Source organism: Propithecus coquereli, unplaced genomic scaffold (assembly GCF_000956105.1).
Source record: "Propithecus coquereli isolate 6110/MARCELLA unplaced genomic scaffold, Pcoq_1.0 Scaffold89, whole genome shotgun sequence".
In the NCBI taxonomy this organism is placed as follows: Eukaryota; Metazoa; Chordata; class Mammalia; order Primates; family Indriidae; genus Propithecus; species Propithecus coquereli.
Genome location: NW_012155173.1, coordinates 1,334,984 through 1,354,415, shown reverse-complemented (window position 1 = coordinate 1,354,415; position 19,432 = coordinate 1,334,984). Strand labels below are relative to the sequence as shown.

Genomic DNA, 19,432 nt, shown 5'->3' with positions numbered 1-19,432 from the left:
TGCTTCTCTCCCATGAGACAGCAAAGACTAAGGATCCAGAGAGAATGTGAGATTTCAGCTGAGGTTTGAAGGATAAATAGTGTTTCTCTGAGTGGTCAGGGGGGGAATTGGGGTCTTAAAAGCCCCTTTTAAATATATGGGATCAGGGTTTTGTAGCGGATCGATAGCAAAACAAAAACAAACAAAAAACAGATGACGTCTGTGAAATGGTTGCTAAGTGCCACACCAAGCTAAGAATTTTAGCTCATTCAACCTTTCAGTCACCCTACGAAATAGTTACTATCATTAACCTCATTTGGGAGACCAAAGCTCAGAGGGACTAAGAAAGTTACCCACAGTTATCTACAATCAAAATTATTAGATTATTAAGTATAAAATATCTGATTTCCTTAAATACTAAGTTTGACAGTTGATATCTCTGACATTTCACTTTGACACTTCCTGTTTTATTTTTATTGTGAAGGTACATCTTCATTCTTTCTAACACATGATTTGGCTTCTGATTATCTTTCAAATATTTTTTTAGAGAAATTTTTGTGAAACCACGGATAAGTCAAAAATTCGTGTTATTTTCAAATATGAGTTCCGTCGTGGAACCAATGCTGCACATACAGCTCGAAATATCAATGAAGTGTTTGGGAAGGATGTGGATAATGAATGCACAGTACACTGATGGTTTGAGAAGTTCCGTTCTGGTGCTTTTAATCTTGAAAATGAGCCATGTGGGTGACCTAAGGCCAAGGTGGATAATAATGAGCTGAAAGCTGTAGTGGAAGAAAATCCATCTCAAGCTACGCCTGAATTAGCAGCAAGGTTTGATGGTACTATTCCAACAATATTGGACCATTTGAAACAAATCAGTGGGGTATAGAAGCTGGATAGATGGGTACTGCATGAATTAAACAAGCATCAGAAGAGAAATCATCTTAAAGTTTGCCTTTCTTTGCTGTCACGACATAAAGGTGAACCATTTCTATACCATGTTATTACATGTGATGAAAAATGGATTTCTTTTGACAATCACAAGCATTCAGCAAAATGGCTGGATAAAGATGAAGTGCCCAAACATGGTCCAAAACTGAATATTCATCAAAAAGCTACTGGTGTGTGTTTGGTGGTCCAGTGCTGGTATTATCCACTACAGCTTTAGGAAACCTAGTCAGTCTATTACAGCAGATGTCTACTGCAACCAACTGCATGAAAAATGATGAGGATGCTTGCAATGAAGCAGCTGAGATTGGTGAATAGAGACAGGTCATGTGGACACCTTAGTGTTGATCAGTTAGTACTAATTTGATGGCGAGTACATGTGGTGCCTGTTTTTCCATCCTTGTGATACCTCACTTCAAAGGATGGGCTCAATCTCTATCCAGGATAATATAAGAGGTGCTAGATCACCATTGTTTTTTGTAGTTGAGTAGTATTCCATGGTATTCACATGGTAGTAATACTCACTGGGTGCCGGTCAGGTGGGGGCAGAATGAAGGGGTAAACCCACAACTAATGGAAGCAGAGTGCACTGTATGAGGGAAGGACACACTTGTCGCCCTGGCTTGGGCAAGGCAAATGCATTACATGTAACCAAAATGTTTGTACCCCCATAATATCCTGAATTTAAAAAGAAAAATAGAGACAGGTCAATCCTTTTGCAAGACAACATTCAATCACATGTCGCACAAACAATGTTGTTCAACTACAGAGGCTGGACTTGGAAACTCTCTGTCTTCCACTATATTCACTAGACCTTGCACCAACTGACTACCACTTCTTCCAGGCTTTGGACCACTTCTTGCAAGGAAAAATATTCAATTCTCAACAAGCTGGGGAAAATGCCTTTTGTGATTTCATCACCACTTGCTCTCCAGGCTTCTTCGCTGCTGGCATAAACAAGCTACCATTAAGATGGCAAAACTGTGTCGATAGTTCAGGTGCATACTTTGATTAATTGTACTGCTTCTTGTTTGAGATATAACAAAGTAAGCTTCTGATTTGCAATTGGACATTTCATATTTAACGACCTACTACATTCTTGGGGTGGAGGGAATAAATGGGAGTAAGAGTTCTCTGAGAATACGTTTTTATATTGTGTTGGCTTTTAAACTAGGTAAATATTTTATATGTTCAAAAAAGTGCAAGCAAAAAGGATTTATAAAAGCAAATCCTAAAACTGAATCATACAGAAACAAATGAATCTATTTCTATAACAAATTATTAACATAACCACACAGAAAAACATTAAATCAAATTTTTTTGACTCAATACTCTGTACATCTTCAGCAGGAAACACTCTAATGACAAACATAATGACTGCAAAGAAATCTTGAAATTTCTAGAGTTGTTATTGCTAGTAGCATAGGCATAATTATGAAACTATTATGTGTGTATCATTATATGATAGTTAAATTTAGTAAATATATAGATGTTGAGTTTCCATTGGAAGTATCAGTATGAACTTTTGATTTTTAAAAATATGTATTTTCCTAGTCGGTCCACTGAAAGGGCTTAGAAGCAATGACACCCCCATAGCAATGAGTACACCAAGTACCCATATTTTGGTTCTAAATGCCATTCTCCATCAAAAGGAACCCAAGCTTCTTGAAAAATGGCTAATTCCAAGTAATAAGCAGGGAAAGTACCACATGATCCTGAAACATCTTAGGCCAAAAAAGAAAGGAAGGACTCAGACTAATGGGTCATCTCCAAAGTATATAGGAGCTGGCTTGAAAAGGCTACCCATGGCCAAAAGCACCAAAATAATACTAGTAATAGACATTGAATTTTTCTTAAATCTATATGTCCATAGTGATACTCAGAGAGAAAGTAAGGTAGAGGTATTCTTTGCAGAAGATTGCTAGGTAATAAAAGGAATTATATAATTAGAAAATCACCTTTTTGCATGCCCCAATGTAACAATATGATTCAGGCAAAGATTATCAATGGATGCCAAAACTATTAGGTAAAGGTTGTTGGAAGAAGACGGTATTCATACAGTTTCAAAGCATCACATCACAGACTACTTTCTACTTAGAAAGGAGCAAATAATTCTGCAGTATGGAGATTTGGCATTCACCACCTTAACCAAGTGATTAAACTCAGTATCATCAAGCTGACACCAGGTACCCCCTGACTTGATGCAGAAAGAACTATACAATATCACTTGTTTGTATAATTGCCAAAAATGAAGAAACAATCTGAGAAATCAGAATGGGGAGCATTCTATAAGATAGTTTTCCCGCATGCTTTAAAAGCCCACAGCAGAAGAGCGCACGTGGCCAGGCATCCAAGCTTCCAGGTGGTTGGGCACAATGGACCCAACTGCCAACCCAGCCACCTGAATGAATTAATGAATGCATAAAAAGCCACTGATGTGAGAAACAAGAACAAAGACAAGGGGAGTGTACCAGTTTAAATGACACTATAGTGACAAAAATGCAATGTTTGTGAGTTTGATTGGATCCTGAATTTTTTACACAGATTATTAAAGAAATTTTGGCAACATGTAGGGAAAATTGAATATGATCTGTATTTCAGATATTGTTGAATTACTGTTTATTTTCTTGAGTGTGATAATGGTATTGTGGTTACAAAGAGTCAGGACCCTTTTCTTAGGAGATGTACTTGAGTATTTAGGAGTGAAGTCAAGATATCCACAACTTACATACAAATGGTTCCACAAAAAACAGATACAGCAAATGTAGCAAAAAACTATCAGTGAAGCCAAGTGAAGGATATACAGGTGGCTAACTGTAATATTCTTCTAATTTTCCCATAGGTTTTAAGGTTTTCAAAATAAAAGGCAGATTTTTAAAAATTCATTGGTTGATAAAATGTGAGTCCAAATGGCTTTAAGAGATCCTCTAATTCAACTCCTCATTTTACAAATAGGGAAACTGAGACCAGGGAGAGGAAGAGACTTGTCTGAGGGCACTCTGCTGGTTACCAAGAGAGCTAGAGGCCGGACATGGTGGCTCATGCCTATAATCCTAGCACTCTGGGAGGCCGAGGTGGGAGGATTGCTTGAGCTCTGGAGTCCAAGACCATCAGGAGCAAGAATGAGACCACATCTCTACTCAAAAGAGAAAAATTACCTGGGCATCGTGGCATGCTCCTGTAGTCCCAGCTACTTGGGAGGCTGAGGCAAGAGGATCACTTGAGCCTAGGAGTTTGAGGTTGCAATGAGGCCACTGCACTCTACCCAGGGGGTAGACAGAGGGGGATTCTGTCTCAAAAAAAAGAGAGAGAGAGAGCACACACCCTAGAGTCATTAACTTGTAGCAGGAAGTAGTAGTGGGTGGCAGTTTGTAGGGGGAGGGTAGAGAGGGACTTTGGGAAGGTCTCTCTGGAGTCATGGTAGGAAGGGGGTGCCCTCAGCAGGAGCAGAGCACATTTTAGGTCATAGCCACAGCCCAGATAGGGGGAGATTCTGACCTGAAACTCAGGCAGGCCCTAGAGACCCAAGGCTCCACCCAGCTCAACTCCTTTTTTTCTCTTTAAGTTCTCTTATTTATTTTCTTCCTCTAACTTATGTTTTCTACTACCTTTTTTTTTAATGTTTCTATTTATTGAAACTTGATCATTTTGCTTTCTCCACCAAGAACATGACATCATGGAAATAATACAAATGTTGGAACTACACAAACCTGATTTTAAATCCTGCCCTGCCCACTAGCTGTACAACCTGGAATGTTACTTAACCCCACTAAGTCTTGATTTCTACATCTACTACTTCCTACTTTAAAAGAACACGCTATTCAATGAGCCAACAGGTTCATTCTTAAGTGTTCATGCATCTTTTCTCAAGTGCCAGGCACAGCTGTGGGCACTAGAACAATAAAAACACTTATTTGAAGGCTGGCTGTGTTCTAAATGCTTTATACGAACTGACTCATGTTACTATCCCCATTTCACAGGTGAGGGAACTGAGCCACGGAGGAGTTCAGTATCTTGCTCCCAAAGCTAGTACCAGCTTATTCCTGGAGTGCAAGCCTTACCCTCTGTGCCATATTCAAGGAGGAAAACAAAGCCCATGCCTTCATACTTCCATTGCAGAGGAACGTGAAATCTGGAAAAGTACTGGGACACAGTCGGTCACAAATATTAGTTCCTCTTTCCTTCCCCCAATTCCATGGTTAAAAAGGAGAATCACATCAAATAAAGAGGAAGAGAAGCAATCTGAGCACTATCCCTTTTCAACTCCTTCCCTCTCTTACTCTTAGAAGAATAAGGAAGTAAGCACTTGTTAGAACAGAGTAAGAACACTGAGCCCTTGTTCTGTGACAGATGCAGTCGCTCACCTTCATCCATAAGTCAGTGATTCTCAAACTTGAACAGGCCTCAGAATCACCTGCAGGGCACGTAAAAAGTTTGCTCAGCCACTCCCAGAATCCCTGATTCAGTAGGGCTGGGTTGTGCAGCCGAGAATGGGCATTTCTAACAAGATCCCAGGTGATGCTGAGGCCGCCACTACTGCTGTTGCTGCTCAGGGGACCACATGTGAGAACCACCATCACAGAACTCTATAAAAAAGTATTTTTGTTCCCACTGTAAAGATGAAGAAACCGAGCCTCTGGAAGGCTAGGTGCCTCACCAGAGGCTACACCACTAGTGAGTGAGAGACAGGATTTGAACCCAGATCTGTCTGACTCCAAAGCCCAGGCTGTTTCCACTTCACCCGAGTTAGAGATTTAACATTCTAAGATTTCCCCATTACATGTCTGTTTGCTTTACTTCAGAACTCCTCTTCTTGAAAGGCAAAGTCAAGGCTGTGTGTGTGAGTGCACAGTATATTTTCATATCCAACAAGAACAGAAGATGGCTTGTAAAGGTGATTTTTAAATGTCCCTGTACATTGCCCAGTAATTTCTCTTCTAGAAATCTATGAGAATGATCCAAAATACAGCCCAAAACATAGAGATGTTAAGTGTTTTAGCAAAAGACTGGGACTCTAAAGAGCCAATATTAAGACACTATTTAAATAAACTATGGTATATCCAAATGATGGAATATCATATAGTCATTGAAAATTATTTATTTAGAATTTTTAAAACATGTCTAAGTATTTATGATATAATAATATTAAATAAGGCAAAGCACAAAACTAAATTCAACAAGCACTCAATGTATTAAAAATATTAAAAAAGATCAGAAGGAAATAAATGAGAGCGTTGACTGCAGTTCTTTCTGCTTCTAATAACTTTCTGTACTTTTCACACTTTCTACAATGATCTTTCTTAGTCAAAAACAACCATGCACTTTTGTTTTATTGATTAAATACAACAGATATTTTCAAAACTCTTCTCTACAGTTAGTCAAATCCTGAATAGCCAGGAAAATCAAAACTGTGAGTTTTGAAGCTCATACTTAATTCCCGATTACATTTTCCCTGACCCTAGAATATACATTTTTAAAGTAAAAAGCAAAAGGAAAAAAACTCAAATGCCAATCATTATAAATACACAGAAGAAAAGACTAGAAAGATGCCTGTAAATATAACAGGGATTTTGATTGGTGGAATTATATGGCTTTTTAAATCTCTTTTTAGCTTAACAATTTTTATTTATTTTCTACAACGAACATCTGTTCATTTCGTAATAAAAAAAGTGTTTGCTCTTTCTTTTTAAGAGACAGCCACCAAAGAAATTATAGTACATCTATACAATGGAATATTAATAGCCACTAAAAAAATGTTGTAGAAGAATATTTAATAACACGAAAAAAGTCTGATATATTATTAGCTGACCACACTATAAAACAGTATGTTCAGAATGATCCCATTGTTTCATTTAAAAATAAACAAACAAAATGTCTATGTATACATAGAAAACACACTGGCAGGAAATATACCAAAATATTAATAATGTTTTACTAGTCTAGGTGGTAGATTAGAGATTATTTTTTCTTATTTTTGCTTCCATATTTTGGCCAATTTTCCTCTACTGAATATGAATTACTTTTCCGATATGTAAAAAAAAAAAAAAAGATTTTTTAAAAAATCTAGATTGAACAAAAAGTTACCTTGTTAAATAAAAGAGAGATAGAGAAAAGGACAAGTAAGGACATCTTATTGAAAGATGATCTCCTTTACAAGCTTTCCAGCTCCACCCCAGCTCTAATGTTTAAGTCCATAAAACACTTGTCCTTCAGCATCCATGAGGGCAGTCAGCATCTACCCTTCCTCCTGTTCCAGACTTGGTAACACTGGAGCAGGACACGGAATGCAGCAGCAGAGGCCACTGCACCCAACGGGGGAAACATGCATCCTCTGAAACCTTTAAACAAGACCCTGATGGAGAAGAGGGTCTAGGGAAAAGAATTTAACTGCCTTCTAGGGCTATGGATCTGATTACAAGTAAATATAATTTACAATCATTTGATTAAGGAAATGCACTATTTACGTTGCAAATAACACACTAACTAGAGAATTATACTCTCAGACTTGGCAGAGACCTCTGAGATCATCTGAAGACAATTTCCAGGACACTGTCTTCAGAATGCTGTGTAAATATTGACTGGAAACAATAACAGAGATGTCACGCCAGAAAATCTTAAGTAAACAGTTCAAAAGCCTGGCTTCCTGTTTATACAATTTTATGTCACTTTATTGCTAGCCACAAGGTAATTCAGCATTCTGATTTAATCTAAGAATTTCTTGATTTTACACATAATAAAAGGGACTACAAAGGACAGCTAAAAAGCCAGAAGACAAAGAAAGGAACAAAAATAAACAAGGACATGTGCCTTCCAGACCAAACTGAAAAATCTATGCAACTAGACTATCAGTTCAATCTATTTCCAGATCGCTATCCTCACTGTGACAGGTGGCAGAGTTACGCACAGACGTCAGCACCAAGACTTCTTTTTCGGGGAGTAATCCAAATTCCTGGAGAAAAGCTTCAAGGTCCACAGCGAAGAAATCCTCCCCCAGCTGATCAGTGACACGAACAAAATTGCCGATCAATTCACCCCCCTTATAGATCAGCAGGGCAGGAAGGGCATTCCTGGTGAACCGACTGCTGGCCCCAATAACTGAGCTCTTCACCCGGCAGAATTTGACAGCCGGGTACTCCGAAGCGAGGCAGATCATGCAACCATTCATGGCTTCGGTCCCTGGAATGCCGTCCTCATAAATATGGACCATAATGAGGGTGCTTTTCTGTTCTTTATCAATCATGTCTAAAAACCCTTCTCCACTGGGGATCTCAAAAACCTGCTTGAATTGGGGACCCTTGTGAAGCTGCTGCCGCATCTCTTCCATTCTCTGCTTCCGGTATTGCTGCAGAAACTCTTCGTCATCTTGGTCCTCATTCATCATGGCAAATTCTTTCAGAGTCATCTGCAGGCGGACCAGCAAGCGAGCATAAATACACAAAACTGAATACTCAGGATAATAGTCAACAGGTCCCGCATGCTTATAATATACAAGGCACCATGCTGAATGCTTTATACGCATTATAACTCACTGAATTCTTATGACAACCACATTGGGAAGGAACTTTCATTTTATAAATGAGGTTCCAAGACTTGATATTATTTGCACAAGTTCACCCAGGTAATAAGTGTAAGACCAGGTCTCAAACCAGATTTTATTTATTTATTTATTTATTTTTTAAATTTTTTTAGGCAAGCACGAAAATGAGGTTTACTGAGGAGAGAAGGATAGGATTATAAGGCAAGAACAAGATATAGGTTTATAGAGCATGGTACATACGCCACAGATGACGATAGGACCCATTGTAGCAGCAGGACAAGCAAAAGGAAGGGCAAAGAGAGCTCAAACCAGATTTTAAAAACCCAAGCTTTAAACTACAATATCTTATTGCCTCTCAATCCGAATAGGCAGCACCAGATATGACTTCATGAGATTTTTTTCTTTTTGTCAATCTTGACAATGGATTAATTATTTTATCTACTGTTTTGTTTTTGTTCAAAAGACAACAGGACATTAAGGAATTTTTAAAAAGAACACCCATAATCCCTGCCCTGCACAACCCCCCAACACACATAGGCATACACACACACAACACACACAGTCCCATGCACTCTCTAAGAATTCTTCTTTCCATTCCCAGTCACATGCTGAAATAGTTTTGCTTTTATAGCAGTAGCCATGGGTATACTAATTAAGCTATAGCCAGCTTGTGGAACTTAGCATAAGTATTTCCTCGTGTTTCTAAATATTTTTATAAAATTACATATAGTGTATCATGTTTTGCTTAACCACTCCCCTAATGCTAGCCATCAGACAGTTTTCAGTTTTGTTCCACTGCATATAAATCAGCAGGACAGAGACAGCCTTTCTCAAGACTGACCCGTGTGGTCGTGTGATATTGCCTCGCTCTGGTCTCTCACCTCAGTATAAGGAAGCAGCTGTGAGCAGGGGACATAATACCCTACAGCCAGTTTAAGTTACAAAAGCATCTTCCTTCTCCTGCTCCCCTAATAAATAAACCCTAGCTCTGTCTAATCTTGTATTAGTGGTCAGGCAGTTGGAGACCATGCTAGATCAGAACAGACGTCGTTACCATACCATGACCATTATGTGTTCACTGTTTTACTTATTGCCAATTTAATTCCCATCTCATAGCTCTCCACTCTATCTCAGCCTACCAGAGTGGCTCTTTCTAACCTACTCTGGTCTTTGCCTGTGTCTAATGCCCTGAAATCATCCTCCTGGTCAAGGTGAATGACTCCTAGCTTAATCCTCTTATCTGCTCCCTGCTCCTGTCTGGTATTTTAGCTTTGGGCCATAGCTTAATGATCTCAGGCACTCCTAGACATTCATCTATGGTCAGAGGGTACAATGAGAAATACAGAAAACCTTTTAAAACTGAGAAGACAGGAGGGCATCAGGGACCTAGTTCCAAGTATCTTTCAGAGTGTCTGTTTGCTTCTATTATAAGGCCTTGTTAGAATAAATTCTCATGAACAGGCTTCAGATGAAACAAAGCAACATCATGGAAACAACAGGAAAATTTGGATCAGTATCCTAGCTCCTGTTAGCATTTACCAGTTGCATGACCTGAACAAGTCTCTAATGCTCTCTAAGCATTGTTTTCATCATCTGCAAAATGGGGATACCATCACCCTCAAAGGGTTATTTCTGGCCTAAGGTAAAATCTGAATAAAAGAAGGGAAACTAACATTTACTGAGCATTTTCAATGGGCCAGGCACTGTGATGGACAGTTTCCCCACACAGCCCAGGTGGGGATGATACTGACCTCATTTAACCAATGAAAAACCAGACACAGAAGCGAAGAGATTTTTTTTTTTAACAGCCAGTAGTGGCAGAGCTGAGATTCAAACCCAGGTGTGTCTGAGTTATGACATGGCTCTATAATTTCTCCTGCACTGAACAGCTTCTCAGAGGCCAAATCAAACATCCTCCACCTTTTAAATCACTAACCCAGTTCTAGCAGCCAGGGAAGCTTCTGAGAAAAGCCCAAGTGCTGCTGATTACCTTCCCACTGATCTTCTCCTGGAGGTCCTTCTGTTTCTGTTGCTCCTCCTCTTCGTCCAGATGGGACCTGCAGGTCATTGACAGCTTCTTGATCAGCCTTTCCATCTCCCGGCACTGCTCCTCCCTTTGCTCTGTCTCCAACTGCTTGAAGCGGCGCCAGTCATTGATCACACCTTTTGGACCTGAGTGAACATGGACGTGACCAAGAATGGCCTAGGAAATGTGGACCAACTTGCATCTGTAGGTGGGTACTTACATCTGTCTGAAGCTTGCTCCAGCCACTGCATAGTTAACACAGAGCCTCTGTGCACTCTGCACACAGTGGTCTACACACAGTGATGTGCCCTGCAGCACCGTTTGCAAAAATTAAACGGCCAAGCTAATGCCCAACATTAGGAGATGAGTTAAATAAATTATAATTCATCTATTCAAAGGAAAATAAAGCAACTCTTAGAAAGAATGAGGCAGCTCTATGTTTTCCGCCATGAAAGACATTCTGAATATATTAGATTTAAAAAAAAAAAAAAAGCAAAATGTAGAACAATATTATGATATGATCCTGCAGTTTTTACAAAATGAACTGTACGTGTACATGAGTATTTATGTCATGGATATGTATATGTTTGTTTATACACTTGCATGTTCAAAGAAAAAGGGCTTAAAGGATATGTAAACTGTTAACAGTGGTTGTCTCCACATAGTAGGATAAGGCGGCTGATGAAAGAGAACTTTTACTTTTCCCTTTCTATACTTCTGTATTATCTGAATTTTTTATAGCAAGATGTGGCAGGCTGTATCATTGTTCTGTTATTCAAGCTACCCTCAACCCCTCAATCTTCATGCTGTTAAAGGACTATATATCCTAGTTCCTTGTCATGTGACTTGCACTACCTCCAGTGGGATGACAACATGTATCCCCAGCCCAGTGATGTTAGGCTTGGCCATGTGACTTGATCTATCCAGTGGATTGTGAGCAAACTGAAGTATGCCAGGTCTGAGCAAAAGATTTATGAGCTATTGTATGTTTCCAACAGCTCCTCTCTTGCTCTCTGTGCTCGGCCATGAAAACTATGTCCACCAAACAGGGGTTACTCCTTCAGCCTAGTTCCTGGAATGAGAGAACATATGAAGCAAAAGAAGAGCCACCACTGACCCACAGGCTGCATGTAGTATGACTGAGAATAAACCTTTGTTGTCACAAGGAGGTTTTAGGGTCATTTGTTACCACAGGAAAAATATATAAAAATCTATATAAAGCACACTTTAAAATGCTACCAAGAAACACTAAGACTTCAATAAATGGAAAAGGAATATCATGTTCTTGAATAGAAATACTCAATATTACAAGGTGCCAATTATCCCCAAATTAATCTATATATTTAATGAATTCCCAATGAAAATATGTGAATACACATATTTGCTTTGGAAAAAATAATAAAGCAAAAGTTAAGAAAAAATGACACAGCAGAGTACTGAAGGGGGTCTAGCCCTGCCAGATACTAAAATATTTTAAAATTGTGAGACATAACCTAGTAAAAGACAAATCAATGGAAGACACTATAAAGTACAGCTAAAGACCCAACATAAACAGAAATTCAGTACATGATAAAATTATTTTCAAAATAAAGGACAAAAGATGGCATATTTAATAAATGATGCTGAAACAACTGAGTAGCAATATGAAAAAAGCCGGAGCCTTACTGCACACCTTACATCAAAATGAATCCCAGATGAATCAGTATTTAAGTGTAAAAAAAAACTAAATTATAAAAACACTAAGAAAAAAGTATGGGAGAATCTCTTGATAAAGCAAAGTGAGGCCTTTCATAAAGTGGTGTGAAGAAGGTCTTTTAAGTAAAAAACTATAAAATAACACTTTTAAGTACATAAAAATAAAAATTTTCTGCCAGGATAAGAACATATAAAGTCAAAAAACAACAACAAAGTGAAAGAAATATTTACAAATTATACCACAAATTTCCTTAATATACGGCTCCCCAAGAAGAAAAAGACCAACCACCCAATTTTAAAAATGAGCAAAGGATATACAAATATCTCTTATAATTATTAAGAGAAACCAAGAACGGTGGCTCATACCCGTAATCTCAGCACTTTAGGAGGCCGAGGGGGAAGGATCTCCTGAGGCCAGAAGACTAGCCTGTCCAAACATAGTGAGAGCCCCGCCTCTATAAAAAAATAAAATCAGCCAAGCATGGTGGTATGCACCCACAGTTCCAACTACTCAGGAGCCTGAGGTGGGAGGACTGTTTGAGCCCTGGATTCAAGGCTGCAGTGAGCTATGATCGTGCCACTGCACTCCAGCCTGGGTGACAGAGTGTGACTCTGTCTCTAAAAAAAAAAAAAAATATATATATATTATATATATATATTTTATATATATAAAATATATATATTATAATTAAAAATTCATATATATTATGAAAAGAGGTTCAATCTACCCGTTAAAAAGAAAGATGGGAAATAAAACTACAATGAGTTACTATCTGTCATCCATCAGGATGGCAAAGGTCAACAAGTTTGATAACACAGTAGGAAGACAAGTGTACAAAGAAGTATCGATTAAACTAAAAATTGGTGCTTTTGAAAGTATTAAAGTATGAAAGTATAAATATGCCATTTATAGGAAGTTATACTACCAAATACACCTATGATTTATGTGATATCAAACAACTACTAACTTGAAAAGCAGGATTCAAACCGAGGCCAGTCTGTGTTCATTACCATGCTGCTATGCACACACATTTGTATTGTGCAGTAAAAAGGCTAGAAGCATACACAGTGAAATGATAAGACTGGGTTATCTCTGGAAGCGGGACTGGAGTTAGAAGTGATTAGGAGACTTCTAATTAATTCATGTTTAATGAACATTTTTTAAGCCAGAACTCAGGGTTTTCCAATACCTGTGTTAACTGAGATGCCTTCGCCTGCCAGTTCAGCCTCTGCAGGCATGGAACTGCTGGCTGGAGCACCCCTGCCTCGGTCTTTGTCCTCGTGGTCACTGTCCTCATCCTCACTGCTGCTGTAGTAGTACTGCAGTTTCTCCCCCAGCAACTTATCATCCAGGGTAGTCATGGTGCCTGGAAGAGAGCAACAAACCAGGCTCTTTGCTGACTTGAGCTAGACAGACATGAATCAGAATCACAGGAGGCTCATTTGTGCTGAGATCCTAAAATGTACAGGACCCTAAAATTCATTTGTCTTCATAAACAGAATTTCAACAAATCCTTACAATGACCCTGTGTATTAGGGTTTACCATGCTCTTTTTATAGAAAATAAAACTGAAGCTCAGATAAAGGAAGTTTCTTTCCCAAACTTTACAGCAAATGGTAAAGCTGGGACCAGACCCCAGGGATGCCTGACTCCAAGAACCTGAGGTATGAATTACTGTCTTTTGAATAATATATACTTGTACTAGTGCACTGGCTCAGAGGAGTCTATTTTACTGACTAGTGGTTTTATCCATGCTTATTTTTAGTTTTCCTATCAACTAAGACTGTTGGGTAATTGAAAAATTGGGTAAGAATCCTTAGGAAAAACTCGAAAAAGAACCAAGAGTATGAGCTGAGTCACTTGCTTGCCTAGGCAATCACTCACTCATCTGTCTCTGGCCTTCAACCTCCCGGTCAGCACACTGAGGGCTTGGAGGGATGGTCTCTGAAGCCCTACTAATTCTGATTGGTTAAAAGAACGGCCCATACCCCATACCAAGATTTTAATAATTCTCAAGTGTTTAAAAGACCATGGTGGGGGCCAGGCTTCTGCACCAGAAGCAGCCAAGGTCATTTTGGAGAAAAGGTGGAGCTTAGCCCCACAGGCCTACTTGAGAATCCAGCAGTAATGGCAAAACAAAAAACCCTCTAGTACTCCTTCCTCTAAGCATCCCAACCCCAACACTGTGCTGCCTTTATTAAAGACTTATCACTGGGCCTGTTATACTCCATTACAAAATGATTCTCTCCCATGGGACAGGGAGTTCTTGAAAGCAGGGGCCTCCAATAGCTAATCTCCATGCCCGATGCCCAGCACAACGCCTCTGCACAGTTTGCTAAACCTACATACAGGCAGCCTGGATCCGTGGGAGAATCCGGGCCCCAGCAGTCAGATGGGGAGAGAGGTGCAAAGGAGGCAGGGCTTGATTGAAAGAGAGGTAGAAGTACCAGGGAGGGGTAGAATCAAACTTGGAGGTGCCAGGGAGGGGCCAAAGGGGGCGCACAGGTGACGAAGAGAATGGAAGGAAGCGCGCTCGCGAGGGCGGGGCCCGTGGAGAGGGGCGCGAAGGGGGCGGGGCCGCGGAGGTGCGGACGTGGGGAGACGCGGGCGGTGAAGGCGGGGCCCCCGGAAGGGCGGCAGAGGGGGACCCGGAGTCTTTGAGGGGAGCCAGGAGCAGCCCGGGGCAGGTGGGACCAGCGCAGGAGGCGAACCACAGAAATCGCTTTGATTGTGCGCGTGAAGGAGGCGCGAAGAAAAGGCAGTTTTAATACCCAGGCTCGCCAACCACCCTCCCACCAGTGGTCCATGGCCGCTGTTTCTTCCCGGCTGACCCAATGCAGTTACCCGGCCTAGCTCGGTCTGGATCCCTTTAGGCTAGCAGCTCCAGGCACCAGAAGTAAGGGAGCGCTCACTTAGAGGAAGACAAGTGGACCGGCGCCCTGAGAGCTACAGAGAAAAGCCGCCGGAGTCCCGACTACGCGGACCAATGAGGCAGGCTTCCTGAATCATGGCGGACACACGCTGTCCAATTAGAAGCGGCTTTTCCTGGCGGTAGTGGGAGGAGCTACAGGTACTACTTTGGGACAAAACAACTCGACAACATGAATACGCTTCTGTTTGCTTTGTTTTCTTTTGGTTTGGGTGACGAAAAGGTGAACTCTGGGTATGCAATAAGAAAAATTTATTTCTAAGTTTCCAAAATCATTCCAAACGTGTTTTTTTAATTGGTTCTTCATCGTATCACGTCTATTAATATGGAAAACTGACTCGGAAACGTTAAGTAATTTGCCCAAGAACACACATCCCTTAAGTACGTGGCTTGCATTAAAATTTTTAAAAATAAAATAAAATCCGGGCGTAGTGGCGCGCGCCTGTAATCCCAGCCACTGGGGAGACTGAGGTGTGAGACTAGCTTGAGCCCAGGAGTTCTGGGCTGCAGTGCGCTATGCGCACGGGTTGTCCACACTAAGATCGGCATCAGTGTGGTGACCTCCGCAGAGAAGAGGACCACCAAGTTGCCTACGGAGGGATGAACCGGCCCAGGTCAGAAACCGAGCAGGTCAAGACTCTGGAACTCCATGCTGATCAGTTGTGGGATCGCGCCTGTGAATAGCCACTGCACTCCAGCCTAGGCGAGACTCCTAACTCTTTAAGGAAAAAAATAAAAAAGCCAGGTCCATTACAACCAAAGGCAATGTGAAATCCTGAATTGGATACTGGCACAGAAAAAGGACATAAGTGGGACAACTGACGAAATTTGAAAAAGGTCTCTTAACTAATATTAGCTAATGGTATTGTATCAATAGTTTTGGCAATCGTACTACCGTTATGTAAGATGTTAACCTTCGGCGATTCTTGATGAAGAGTATAGGGGAACGCTATCCTACTTTTGCAACTTTGTTTTCTTTGGCCTCGGACATACTTTATCGTCTATTTTTGCCACTTTTTCAAAACTTAAAATGATTTTAAATTCAGAGCCCTTGTCGAGGTGTCCAATATGCAACCATAAAGTTGCTCATAAAAAGCTTTTTGCAAACTGAACGTTATAAAATATTCTAGAACGATACACTGTTTAAAAATAAGGGCTCTTAATTTGGGGGAGGGTTTCTTAATTTGTGGTTCTAGGACAACCTGAAATTGTCTGCAAATTTTCTATATGCTTATTTTTCTGAGAAGCTGTTCGTTGAGGCTATTAAAGGAGTCAGAAAATACCCTCCCCCCCCCATTTTAAGAACAATTTATTCAAAGAGCTTCCGTGGTGACTATTTGTATTTTTGTTTGCAGAGTGAATAACTTAATTATCTTGTGTGAAGAGCAGATAAGAATATGCTTGTGCTCTGCTTTAAGTGACACAAAAGGCACCCAACAAGAGTGCCTTTGCATTCCTCATAAATATTTGTTAAATGAATGCTTGATAAATGTTTTGTTTTTAATTTTGTTTTTACTCAAATCTCCCTGAAGTAGGAGTCTTCCTCATCTGTGGTGGTTCCTTGTCCCTCATCCTTCACTTTCAATTTATGGCCGTAATCCTCAAGGGGACCTTCAGTGCTGCCCAACAATCTACATTTCAATACTCAGGCTACTCTCCCACTCTCTTAAGAGAAGCAATTTATATCTCTTCTCTCAAATTTTCAACACTCCCTCCTCTCCCCTGACTTAACTGACCTTGACTCTTATTTCCCCTGAAAAATGAAGGCAATCAAAAGAAGCTTGCACTTGGTTCCACCCCAAAATGTACTGCCTGCATCTGTGCCTGTTAAATGAATCCTTGATGCAGTCAGTGGATCCCATTCCTTCAGTCTAGTGAAGGATTCTGTTCCTGAAATTTTCTCCTCTCTCTCTCCTGCATTATCAGGCTTTCTTTCTATGGTATACTAATATGCTTATAGTTCTCATCTTTAAAAAAAAATCCTAAGATTTTTCCACCTTTCAGATTATTAAAAATCCAAAAATTTTATAATAGACTGTGGAGAAAGAAATTGCTGGTGGGAGTGTAAATTGATTCAACTCTTATGGATGGCATTTGAGAAATATCTGTCAGTATTACAAAAATACATACCCTTTAACCCAGTAATTCCACTTCTGGGTTCATCCTATAGATATACTTACCTCATTTCTCTGATCCTCTTTACAGCAACACCCAAAACAGTTCTGTGTGTCCTCTCCTCTATTTCCTCCTCATCCCACTTCAAGTAGGCTTTTGTTCCCACCAGTCACTGAAACCATGTTTGTGAAGATAACCAATGACTTCCAAGTTGCCAAATCTGTGGTCAAGTTGCAACACTGCTCTTACTGAACCACTAGGCAGCATTTGACAGTTGTCACTGCTCCTATAAATGCTTTCTTATCTTGGTTTTCAGGGTACTACCTTCTCCTTATTTCCTCCAACTTCACTGACATCCTCAGTGACCTCTCTTCTTCCTCACCTCTAAATAGTGGAGTGCTCCAGGTTCAGTCTTTTGGCACCTTCTCTTATTTATTTATTTATTCATTTATTCATTCATTTGGAGACAGGGTCTTGCTCTGTCACCCAGGCTGGAGAGCAGTGGCGCAATTGTAGCTCACTGCAGCCTCAAACTCCTAGGCTCAAGCAATCCTCCTGCCTCAGCCTCCTGAACCTGGGACTTCAGGCATGCTTCTCCATGCCTGGCTAATCTTATTTTTTGTAGAGATGGGATCTTGCTATATTGCCCAAGCTAGATTCAAACTCCTGGCCTCAAGTGATCCTCCCACGTCGGCCTCCCAAAGTGCTGGGAATACAGGCATCAACCACCACACCCAGCCTCTCTTCTTTATATATACTCATTCTTGTCAAAGAATAACATGGAGGCAGTTAATTATATGTGAACAAGTTTACTTATATGAAGGAGAAAGCAAATAGGTAAATGACAAATGAAAATTTTTTTAAAAACTGGATTTATAAAAGAAGAAGGAAAAGTGGGATGTTGAGAAACCATGATGAGTCTTATTCATTTTTCTAGAGGGAAACTGACTAGCTGTCAGGTTGCAAAGTGGTCAGTCTAGGCAGTCTCAAGACATCAAAGAAAACAATGTTAATTCTTCATGTATTTGTGATAAAACCTTGAAAATTTAACCATGAAGTATATGGAACAAGTTTTGTCTGCATATTGTTAACACATCTACCTTGATTGAGCCAATTCTGTGCCATTTCCCTCATCAGAATTTTCACTGTTTCCCACTGCATTAGTCAGAGTTTTCCAGATAAACAGAACTAACAGAAGATAGATAGATAGATAGATAATCTGGAGACTGAAGAAAACCAATGGTGTAGTTCCAGTCTAAGTCCAAAGGCAGGAGAAGTCCAGTGTCCCAGCTCTAAGACAGTCAGGCAGAGAGGAAATTCTCTTTTTATTTTATTCTAGGCCTTCATTAATTGAAGAAGCCCCATCCACATTAGGGGTGGAGGGAATCTGCTTTACTCAGTCTACCGATTCAAACATTAACCTCATCCAGAAACACCCTCACAGACACACCCAGAATAATGTTTGATCAAATATCTGGGAAATCCACGTCCCGGTCAAGTTGACTCATAAAATTAACCATCACACACAGTTTTTAGTCATAACGAGTACCTAAAGAGTAGATTCGACCAAAAGGGCTTCACTGTCTTTCATGCAAGAACATCAATTAGATGTTGGCTTTAGATAATAACAGTGTGGTAATCTGTAGGTATCTGAATATCAGACAGCAGAAAAGAACAAAAAGTATGGACACAAATAATATATTTTGAGAAAAATCTGAAATTATTTTGTGCATAATTTTATGTGACTTCCTAAGAGAATAATTCTTTTTTTTTAAGAGAATAATGCTTAAGGATTAATTTAACCACCTTGTTTTTTAAGTGATGATTTATTTTGTCTTTTTGAAGTATTTATCCATGTATAAAATATGTATTAAAAGCAAAAATGAGATACCACTACACATTGATTAGAATGGACAAAATCCAAAACACTGAACATCAAATGCTGGCAAGAATATAGAGCAACAGGAACACTCATTCATTGCTCATGGGAGGACAAAATGGTACAGGCACTTTGAAAGATAGTTTGGCAGTTTCTTACAAAACTAAATATAATCCTTACCATATGATTCAGCAATCATACCCCTTCATATTTACCCAAATGAAGTGAAAACATATGATGCATATCCACACAAAAACCTGCATGTACATATTTATCCATATATATTATCCATATTTATAGCAGCTTTACTCATAATTGCT

At 39.8% G+C, this 19,432-nt stretch overlaps 1 protein-coding gene across 2 annotated transcripts; it reads right to left on the bottom strand.

Moving 5' to 3' along the window:
- Positions 1-7,631: 7,631 nt before the first annotated feature.
- PDCL (phosducin-like) lies at positions 7,632-15,219 on the bottom strand. 2 transcript variants are annotated; one of them, XM_012664429.1, is made up of 4 exons: positions 15,034-15,219; positions 13,379-13,555; positions 10,458-10,639; positions 7,632-8,332 (listed from the first exon to the last, which is right to left on the bottom strand). In XM_012664429.1, exons 2-4 carry the CDS (start codon positions 13,548-13,550, stop codon positions 7,781-7,783), a joined length of 906 nt encoding a protein of 301 aa, XP_012519883.1. In that variant the 5' UTR covers positions 13,551-13,555; positions 15,034-15,219; the 3' UTR covers positions 7,632-7,780. The 2 variants fall into 2 exon arrangements, with proteins under 2 accessions (XP_012519883.1, XP_012519884.1); XM_012664430.1 differs by having other exon boundaries at positions 15,102-15,155.
- Between the last annotated feature and the right edge of the window lie 4,213 nt (positions 15,220-19,432).

Bases quoted from the DNA above. Each gene is read 5' to 3' on its own strand.
- PDCL (XM_012664429.1), bottom strand. From the start codon at position 13,550: ATGACTACCCTGGATGATAAGTTGCTGGGGGAGAAACTGCAGTACTAC. The intron at 10,640-13,378 runs GTATTGGAAAAC...ATGTTCACTCAG, and splicing joins AGGCATCTCAGTTAACACAG to GTCCAAAAGGTGTGATCAAT. The intron at 8,333-10,457 runs GTAATCAGCAGC...GTCCGCCTGCAG, and splicing joins AGGAGAAGATCAGTGGGAAG to ATGACTCTGAAAGAATTTGC.